Raw genomic sequence first — 11,132 nt, forward strand, 5'->3', positions numbered from 1 at the left:
TGTTGGGTAGCACTGATCTAGAGTCTAGAGTGTGCCCTTCTCATTGGATTTTAGGTTTTCCCAGCAGATTCCATAGACGTAAATGCAAAGTGAAATTGCCATTCAACTTTACTTATTGGACATGTTGCTCACTATTTTTTGTTTTTTGTTTTTAAATCATAATAACAGGATAAACTCAGAAGAAAACAAGTCAGATTGTTTATCTAATAGAATTAGCATAAGAGAAATTCACTGCTGTCACAGTTACAGCAAAAGAGAAAAAAGAAAAGATGAGACAGCTAAGGGAGAATATTTAATAGTATAATAATAATATTAAAAGAATCAACAAAATTATTTTAAATTTATGTAAACTAAGTTTGGATAAGGAATAACCAAATGTACATGAAATACGGAGTTTTCTCTGAACAACAAACAACAGTAACAAATCCAAGTATCACTTAGAGACATCTGTGTCTGTGTGATGTGTGTAGGTGAGTCTGTGTGTAAGCTGCAAAGGAAAACAAAAATTTATTTGGCCCCAAATTTTCTTAGTTACCCTGTAATTCTATATTAGGATTCCCTGCATGTCACAACCAGTTAAGTGCTCAACTGCTAACTGAAAGTTAGCATTGGACTCCACCCAGAGGTGCCTTGGAAGAAAGGCCTGATGTTCTACGTCTGAAGGGTCTCATTCATTGAAAACTCTTTGGGTCACAGTTTTGCTCTGACTTTGTGGTCAGAATTTGTGGCTAAAATCCACTCAATAGCAGGTGGGGGCTTTTTCATTTTAATTCTACTTTGATTTTTATTTCAGATCAATGGTGGAGAAAAGCGGCCTGCCTCTGACATGGGGAAGAAACCAAAAACCCCCAAGAAGAAGAAGAAGAAGGACCCCAATGAACCCCAGAAGCCTGTGTCTGCCTATGCACTGTTCTTTCGTGATACCCAAGCTGCCATTAAGGGCCAAAATCCAAATGCTACCTTTGGTGAAGTCTCTAAAATTGTGGCTTCCATGTGGGATGGTTTAGGAGAAGAGCAGAAGCAGGTAAGAAGGGGTCCAAAATGGAATGAGAATCAATGTGATTTGAGAAAACTGATACACTCTAAAGAGATGACTTCTGAGCCCTTGGGCAAATTCTTCAGTTACTAGAAAGAACTAAGGCTGAGAATGTTCCCCCACCAGAACCAGACTTTAGGAAAATTTCACATCACTTTATACTCATTTATTGCTCCTCCATAAATAGCATGTTAGTGCCTTTGTTTCAAAGTTTATATAGTGTAGTTACTTTTGGAAAAACTTTTACATATCAGAGCCAGGATTACTTCACTTCTTAATGTTGCCAGAGTGATCATAAAGACTAAAAAAATCCTGAAAGTATTTTGAAAACTATCCATACCTCTCCTCAGCACTTACTATTTCCTCCATTGGCATTAAAACCCTCTTTTCTATTTACTAAATGAACCTAAAATTTAAGAGTTTCTACCCTTAGCCATTCCCTAAAGACCAGTGGGGCATGTTATTCAATCCCTCATATACCATATTTCTAGATGGTCCTAAATAGGACCAGATGCTTGTTTTTCTCCTCCACCATGGATTGCCATGGTGTAACTGAGGCCCATGGCCAGGGAGGACCACGTGAGATGCCTTTCATCTCAGCCACAGTATCTTGAGGAGGAAGGGGAATCACAGAGGTAAAGTAAAGGTTCAGTGAGAGGATACAGCCCAACTCAACAAAGAAGTGCTGCTGAGTTCATATTTTCAAACCTGGAACCAGATTGCCATTGTCATCATGTAGAGTCTCACTGTCACAAAGAGAAAATTGGACCAGCATTGTTATTAAAATACATACAAAATTCATTGAAATGTGTATGTATATAGTGAAATGCCAATTGCATTGATGACCTATTAGTCTCACATTTGATTCTTGATAGAAACCTTTACCTCTCCTCATCAGGTTCAGCAAGGTATACAAAAAACAGAAAACTCTTAAACCTATTTGCCCATCTAGAAGTACCTGTATTTGTAAGTATATAGCATCATCTATAATGTATGCAGTATTTTTTTTACTTTTAAAAGCACTTTTGCAAGATTTATCCCGTTTACCTACTGAATACTCATAGTTATATGGGGAAATTATCATTCCAATTTTTTGGGTTATGAAACAGGACTTGATGAGTTAAATGCATTCATTTGTTTATTCAGTAAATTTTTGGAGCCCTTATTATATGCTAGGCACTATTCCAAGCAGTGGAGATATAGCAGAGAATAAGACAAATAGTGCCCATTCTGTTGGATGATCTAAGATGACATTGCAGACACATAGAAAGGCTGTGACTAGAACATGTCATTTAACTTACAGCTCTTTTCCTAACACACCCTATGAAATTAATGATAGTTTTAGTGGTAAAAAGACAGTTGCTTAGAAAACAGAAACATCCTCCCAGTACTCTCAAAGCCCCTTTTTTGCATGCCAAAGATGCCTTCTACAATTTGAAATGTCCACACAAGTTCTTATGTCCTTTTCAAGATGGCCAACCCAAAAGAATGCCTTCATGGGAGAGCGCAGGTTTCTCATGAAGCACTGGGTGGCAGCAGTCATCTCCAAAGACAGGAAACACACAACAAAGATGTTCTCTGGACATTTAGTCAAAATGCCCATCTCACTATTAAGAGGATAGTTGGCATTGTATGCTGTGATTCTAATGAAAACCTAATGTAACAGGGATTTAGAAATGGTTTCTATCTAACTTGGATCAGTTTCCTGTCTTTTTCCAAAATCTGGGGTGTGGTCCTCATCTAGATTGGACATTCATGATGAAACTGTACAGTGACTTCATTCCTCCATTCCGTACAGCACTACTGGATGAGAAACTCATACCCATCAGCCATAAATCCTATCCCCTTCCCAATTCTTTGAATTCTTTAATCCTCATGACTACCTGCTTTACCCACAATGTTCAGAGATCAGGCTGAGCCTCAGTCTCTGCTCCAGTAACCCCTCTATGTATTCTTGGTCACATGACAAGCTCTAATATTATGGAGTCCCTGGGTGGAAGAAGTGGTTAAGCACTTGGCTGCTAATCTTAAGGATGGAGATCCTCCTAGAGGTGTCTCAGAAGAAAGGCCTAGAAATCTGCATTTGAAAAATCAGCCACTGAAAACCCTCTGGAGAAGTTCTATTCTGATGCACATGGGGTCACCATGAGTAGGAGTTGACTCAAGGACAAATATTTTTTGTCTATTTTTTTGTTTAGTACTATAAACTCATTTGCTTTGTGAGATAAAATTTCCTGGAGAAATCATCCAGAATTCTCTTCCCCTTCCTAGCTACATGTGTAGCGACCATTTTTCATTCAAGGACATACAGAATTCCACTCTGAAGATTCAAGCCCCTTGCCCTACTCAAGACCCAGCAACTCACCTGGAAGTTTTGTTTCCAGACTCACATGTGCTTCCCTTAGCATCTTCCATTTTATCAGAAGTTTTATTTCAAAAAATATCAACTGCTTGCATCATGACTCATCTAACTCTTCTTGTCTATCTCCCTGACCCCAGTTACCATTTCCTAGTTATTTCCTGCATTCACCAGAGGGATTGATGAGTGGTTTTAAAGAGGGATATCTACAAAGCCTTTCCTAGCCCACCATTGGTTTTTTATATGATCACTATTAAAAAGTGCCTATACTCATATATCCCATGTTGTTGTTGTTGTTATGTGCCATCAAGTCGGACCCAACCCATAGCGACCCCTCCTTGGGTTTCCGATACAGTACCACTATAGAAGTAGATTACCCAATCTTCCTTCCGAGGAGTGGCTGGTGGGTTTGGAACCTTAGCCTTCTGGTTAGCAGTCAAATGCCTTAGGCACTGAGCCACCAGAGCTCCTCATGTATCCCATAGAGAAGAATAATGTTCCTATGATGAAAATCAGGTAGTTCCTCAAAGCAGCAAGTATAAAGCAACATGGTTCTTCCTGCTAATTCTGTTATAATATAGCTTCCCCCCTCCAAATGTAGTAAGAGCAGAAAATTAGGATAGTATTCCACTTTTTTTTAATCTGATCATACACAGTATTTACAGACTCAAAGAATATGAGATTCATTATTCTTAATTGTCATGGCATGCTCCTTTGACTAATAGGGAACTTGAACATAGCCTACCATTTCCACTTTACAGATGATCTTGCCTAATAAAGATATTGAGATGCAGATCATGCTAACAAGTACAGTTTATGATACACAAAATGACAAAGTGTTCGGGCTCATCCCAAACACAAGCAATATGAAGGTTGAATGGATGCAATCATATGCTGAACTTACAAGAGGGAGCATATTGCATGGGATTGGCCACTGCTTTGCCCCTGAGTGACAGCCCTTCTCTAACAGTTTGAAAGAATTGCCAGCAGAGCAAACATGCCTGCCTGGAATTCACATTTAGGCATCAAGAAAATTTCTGCAAAATATCCCAAAGTGTTATTATGGTATATTACCACCTGTTCTTTCCCTTTATGCTGACTCATTGTGCCAACATAATATCATATCTGTTTCAAACTAAATAAATTGAATTTTACTTCCAATTAATATTCAGATTGAAGGAGCGCATGTACTGTTATTTATTTTTAAAGGACTGTTGCTGGAGCAGATGAGAGGCAGACTATTAAACTTCAAAATGTGGGACAAATATGCATGTTTCAAAACAAGCCAACGTGATGCTATCAGCATTGTGTAGGCAGCTGGTTCAAATAGAAGGCAAGGATTCCATGTGCCACAATTGTTCAAAAAATCCTGTTGTCATAATAGCCCATAATTATGAACAGCAACAAATGTAAACACAAACTGGGAAAAATGGACAAAACCATTGATGACTTATTGGGGGCTTAGAAAATTACAATATTTAAGGGGAAACAGCTATTAGTGAGATTGCAATTGAGTGTTTTCTTGACAGCCAGAGGGGACATGACTAATAGAGCCGCTGTGTGTTTATATCACATGCTTTCCCATTGTGGAGTGTGGGTGGGAGCAAGGAGCCACTGCAGTATACAGATCTTTATTTTCAGAATACATGGTGAGTGAGGAACTGTATGTAGTTTGCTTTCTGGGAAGACTCTCTCAAAGAAGAAAAATCAAAAGGAAGCTGAAAGAAGCGATAAAAATCCTCAGAGGAACGTAAACCTGCGTTATGAATCATTTCCTACCAAAGCCACTGAACAAACTTCACATATCAGAGATCTCACCATTTTAATACTCTGGAAGATGGAAGACAGTGCTGAATCTGGAATGGGAGCAGAATTGTGTTTGGGATTCCAACCAGAGGTTTTAAATGCTAATGAATTGTAAGACAATGGAGAGCCCATTCCAGAAGCATATGAAGTTGTTTAAAAGGCAACAGATGGAGAAAGGGAAATAAAACTTAAGTATCGCTGCAATGCTGGGTTTTGCTACTTATTTTTCACTGGCTGGAACTTACAGAAAAAGAAAAATACTAAGTTAACAATATTATACCCTTTGTATTAGACTCTTTAGAGTTTTAGGAACCATTAGCATCTTTTTTTATGAGGTTCCAGCAAAATTTCCATCCATGTTATTTTTGAATTCTCTTATTCTGATCATCATAATACAGGATCTGAGTCTACTGTGATGATATGGAGCAAGCTAAGCCCCAATAAATAAGATCTGTCCAGCTGGGAAGCAGAAAGGATTGGTCCAAAGAGCTATAAAGGGTTCTTGGGTCATTTGTAACTATGGAACATTCCCTCTTAAGTAGAAAAGGAAAGTCCCCTTAAATCGGAACCAGATGTAAATCATTAAATGAACCTTCAGTTCCTAATTGGAGACACAGTCAGGCTGTAATACATTTAGAAAATTACAAACAAAATGTTCTTGTTTACATTGCATTAAATGGCTTTAAAGCTTCAGCCAAAGAGCTAAATAAACACGCTGTTATGCTAAAAACGGAGTAGAAGGGCTCTTCAGAGTGTGGTGCATTTGGGAGAAACCACAGCCCACGTGAGCCCAGAGAGTGTATTTTTGTAAATGCTTCCCTGTCATGGAAGAGGAAAGTGGATTTACCTAGCAATCCCAAGCCTAATGAGCAGATCTCACTTGCAGGAAAGCAGTTTGAATACTGTAACATATGCCTTCTTTCAGGATGCATAATTCATATCCAAGGATATTAGCCATAGCAGTTCAGCTCAATAGCAACACCTCATTATTTTATCCCTCAGTATTTATTCCTATGTTTGACGCCTCATGAAATTACTGTTAATGTGTTTATATAAGGGCAAATCTGACACAAGTGGGAAGAATATAATTTCCCACTCATTCTTTCCTGCTGCTGTGTCCTCTCCCCCTGGTAGAAGTGGCAAGTGTAAATAGTTAATTTGCTTCAATTATGAGCCTGTCCTGCTAAATTAGAAGCAGCAGGGATATGAAGAGCCAGAATTATACTTATGAGGCAGCTGACAAATCCTCAGAGCCCACAGAATCAAATCATTTACTGCTCGTTGCTGCTCAAACACCCACTACATAAAGGCTGGCGGGTTTTGTTTTGTTTTTCCTTCTCTTATGATAAAATTAGGTTTTTATGTCAGTAGTACTTAAGTTAACTAAAACCCTGTCACACTATAACATTCACACATGTATTTATCTTGGCCATTTCTATATAAACATTATGCATTTTCCCATTTTTTTAAAAAAACTAGGAATGCTAAAACATTAAAGAGAAAAGAAGAACTAAGAGTGAAAAGATATGCAAAATAATGTGAATTTAAAATGATAGAATATAAGAATTTTTATATTCAAAAAATTTGAAACTGGACAATTAAAATCATGAGATAGCAGAGTTGTGAGTATTTATTATATACATAGGAGCTCTGGTGGCGTAGTGCCTAAGGCATTTGACTGCTAACCAGAAGGGTGGTGGTTCAAACCCACCAGCCACTCCTCAGAAGAAAGATTGGGCAATCTACTTCATAGAGATACTGCCTCGGAAACCCAAGGAGGGGTCACTGCGAGTTAGGGTCAACTCGATGGCAATGAGTTTGGTTTGAGTTTTTTTAATTATATGTTGTTGTTGTTGTTATGTACCATTGAGTCGGACCCGACTCATAGTGACCCCTCCTTGGGTTTCTGAGGCAGTATCACTATGGAAGTAGATTGCCCCATCTTCCTTCCAAGGAGTGGCAGTGGGTTTGAACCGCCAGTCTTCTGGTTAGCAGTCAAATGCCTTAGGCCCTATGCTACCAGAGCTCCTTTTTAATTATATACATGGAATTATTGATACATATATGTGATTACTGCATGCCTTCATAGGCATAAACATACATAGTGTACATATACAAATACTCATATACTCCTTCAAACCCATCAGCCACTCCTCGGAAGGAAGGTTGGGCAATCTACTTCCGTAGTGATACTGTCTCAGAAACCCAAGGAGGGGTGGCTAAGAGTCGGATCCGTCTCAACTGCAGTGAGTTTGGAGTTGGAATGGAAACATATTTTACTTGCAAGTTTTCATGACATTGGTAGGAAGATAATTCTAACATAATAGTCATGGCTATTGTGCTTTGTGTATTATCACATACATAAAATGTCCATGACTACAATATATCATTATAATATGTAAAAATTTGGGGGGTGGGTTGAACATCTGTATTAAAAAACAAACAAACCCCCCCCCAAAAAAACAAACTCACTGCTGTCGAGTCTGTTCTGACTCATAGTGACCCTCCTTGGGTTTCTGAAGCGGTGTCTTTACAGAAGTCGATTTCCCAGTCTTCCTTCCAAGGAGTGCCTGATGGGTTTGAACTTCCAGACCTCTGGTTAGCAATCAAGTGCTTAAGGCACTATGCAAACCCTCTATTACCATTGATGTACCTTTCAATTTAGAAGACACATTTCAAGTCATGCTAATGCTGATTCATAGAAGGAACAACCTGAGGCCAAGAACTATACATTCAAATATTTACTGAGCACCTACTATGTACTAAGCATGGCCCTGAATGTTGGGGCTTTAACAATAAACAAAAAGACAAAGTATCTGAGAGGCATTGAGGGAAGTTCTGAACAGCTAGGAGGAATAACTGAAACAAAGATGGATCTTTTAACACCACATCAAGTTGATGCACACCACAGTTCTGCCATGTATTTTCTATTAGGTATTGGGTAGAATAATTAACCTTTCTCAGTCTGTCTTTTCTTATTTGTAAAATGGGTATAAAAACACCAATGGACCATTCTTGTTGGGAGAAGTTGTTATTGTTGTTGTTGGTTGCTGTCCAATTGAGTCTGACTCATGGCCACCCATTGCATGCACAGTAGAACTGCTCCACTGTGTTTTCAAAGCTGTGACATTTTGGAAGTAAATTGACAGGGCTGTCTTCTGAGATTTCTCTGGGTGGGTTTGAACTGCCAAAATTTAGGCTAATAGTCAAACGCTTAATCATTTATGCTACCCATGGACTCATGGAAGAATTAGAGATAATATATATATATAATTTGACACTCACAAAGAATGCATACAATCAAGGCATAGTTTTCATTGCCTTTTTTAATTCCATAGCTTTGGTGCCTCACAGCATGTGAGGCACACACAGACTCTTAGTATATTGTTAAATTTAATTGAACAACATCACACTTGTCCTAGTCACTCTCATTCAATAGATAGACAGATATTTATTTTATAGCTTCTTCTAGCAAACAAGAAATTTGCTTCTGGTATCTGCCATTCCAGAAACAAGTCATATCAAAATTGTTTAGACCATTTAGTTGGATCAGGACAGTCTTAGAAAAGAGATGATAGCAAGGTCTTTAGCAAATTCTGTATTTTTCCATCCTCTGAGTCTTCTGAATACCACTTTATAAAATTCTTTGAGTTTCAGAACACTAAGAAAATTCTGAGCAAGTTACACAAGATGGAAATTTAACCACATTTAAGGCCTAAGTTCTATATAAAATACAGATGCACTTAAATAACAACAGCACTGAAAGAAGCCACAAACTTTAAATTCTAAAGGATATTGCAGGGAATTGTGATTAATTTATTATTCCTTATACAAATATATTTCTACACATTTTCTATAAAAATAAACATACAGTTGAAGTTAACCAAGAAGTAAAATGGCTTTTACTTTTGTGTGTGTGTGAATAGAATCCAGAATTGAAATGATTTTAGATATTTTCTTATTATTTCTGAAAAGATTTTGCTGAAATAAACTATGACTACAGATTAACTGAGGGCCAGAGCAGAAAAGGAGGAAGGAAGAAGGAATTAAATGGTTATTTTTGCTTTTCTGTATCAGGGATAGTTTGATGTTTGGGGAAGGAGCAGAAAGAAAAAGAATAAGAGATTTATTGGAGTTTTTTTCTGTTAAGTTTATAATATTCACTTATATTGAATTAGTGATTTTAATTATGGATTATTAGCCTATGAGTATGAGAGTCCCTGATGTCACAAACAGTTCAACGCTGGACCAATAAGCAGCATCACTACAATAAATGGAGAAAAGATTGAAGTTGTCAAAGATTTCATATTACTTGGATCCACAATCAACACCAATAGAAGCAGCACTCAAGAAATCAGACATTGTATTGTACTGGGCAAATCTGCTGCAAAAGACCTCTTTAAAGTGCTGAAGAGCAAAGATGTCTCTTTGAAGACAAAGGTGCACCTAACCCAAGCCATGGTATTTTCAATCGCCTCATATGAATGTGAAAGCAGGACAATGAATAAGGAAGACCAAAGAAGAGTTGATGCTTTTAAGTTGTGGTGTTGGCAAAGAATACTGAAAGTACCATGCACTGCCAGAAGTATGAACAAATCTATCCTGGAAGAAATACAGCCAGAATGTTCCCTGGAAGCAAGAATGGCCAGACTCCATCTCACCTACTTTGGTCATATGGTCAGAAGGGACCATTCCCTAGAGTAAGATATCATGCTTGGTGAAGTGGAGGGGCAGTGAAAAAGGAGAAGACCCTCAAGGAGATGGATTGATACAGTGGCTGCAACGATGGGCTCAGCAAGGACTGTGAGGATGCTACATGACCAGGCACTGTTTCATTCTGTTGGACATAGGGTCACTATGAGTTGGAGGCAACTCAACAGCACCTAACAACAACACCAGCTGAAAGGTTGTGGTTCAAACCCACTCTGAAGTGCCTCAGAAGATAGGCTTGATGATCTGCTTCTGAAAGGTCCCAGCCTTGAGAATCCTGTGGAGAAATCTAGTCTGCACACATGAGTTGCCCTCAGTCAGAATAGACTCAAGGCAACTAACAACAACAGCCTATAAGATACATGTACACAGGTATTTAGAGCATTTTAAAAATAAGTCAGTGATTTACCTGACTACACAAACAGAATCTAGATTCTCTAGAATTGCTCTTTGATGTCTATCTATGTATGTTTTAGTTTAGCCATTATATATGTTTTAGTTTAGCCACTGAGACGCAATACTTTCATAGGATATGGTAGCTTTCTTAGAATAACAAACCACAGCACATAACTAAGTTAAGACAGGATGAATTCAAAAGTGTTTGGGTGAGCTGAGGAAAACGATAAATGATGTATTATGATTCTTAAATCCTCATCTGGCCAACTTTGCACTTTATTTCAAACAGCTGTCAACCATTTGGAAGCCATTTTGTAGCTCAACTGAGTACTAATATTTACTGTGTGATTCACATACCTTTAAAATGTTTGTCTTTCTCTGAGAGAAGGAGAGACTATTTCTTCCCCAAACCTAATTTTGACATAAATCAGACACATTCTCATAAGATAGAAAGTTTGTGCACTTGAGCAAGTAGCACATTGTTCATTGCCAAATGCAGTCCCACCTCATCAATACTTTCTGCAAGTACAGGACTTCCATACATGAAGTGAGGCTTTTAAAAAGTTATTCAGAAACTTATGATGTTGTTGTTGTTATGTGCCGTGGAGTCAGACCTAACTCATAGCAACCCCTCCTTGGGTTTCCGAGGCGGTATCACTACGGAAGTAGATTGCCCAACCTTCCTTCCGAGAAGTGAACTTTTTATAGGCAATTTTAAATATCTGTTCTAAACTAAGTATTTCCCCCCCTCATTAATTTCCCCCAATACTGGCATGTAGAATGCTTAAATATTCTTTTGTCATTCTCTAATGTATTTGAAGGGAG

General features: G+C 38.1%; 1 protein-coding gene across 1 annotated transcript in view; it reads left to right on the forward strand.

Annotated features, from left to right (window-relative positions):
• TOX (thymocyte selection associated high mobility group box) overlaps positions 1-11,132 on the forward strand; it is a 433,752-nt gene that overhangs the window by 375,090 nt on the left and 47,530 nt on the right. The window contains exon 5 of the mRNA XM_007939482.2: positions 794-1,024. Coding sequence (XP_007937673.1) covers positions 794-1,024 — 231 coding nt within the window. The remainder of the gene's footprint in view (positions 1-793; positions 1,025-11,132) is intronic.

Source organism: Orycteropus afer, unplaced genomic scaffold, assembly GCF_000298275.1.
Source record: "Orycteropus afer afer isolate SDZICR_OR568_19922 unplaced genomic scaffold, OryAfe1.0 scaffold00060, whole genome shotgun sequence".
NCBI lineage: Eukaryota > Metazoa > Chordata > Mammalia > Tubulidentata > Orycteropodidae > Orycteropus > Orycteropus afer.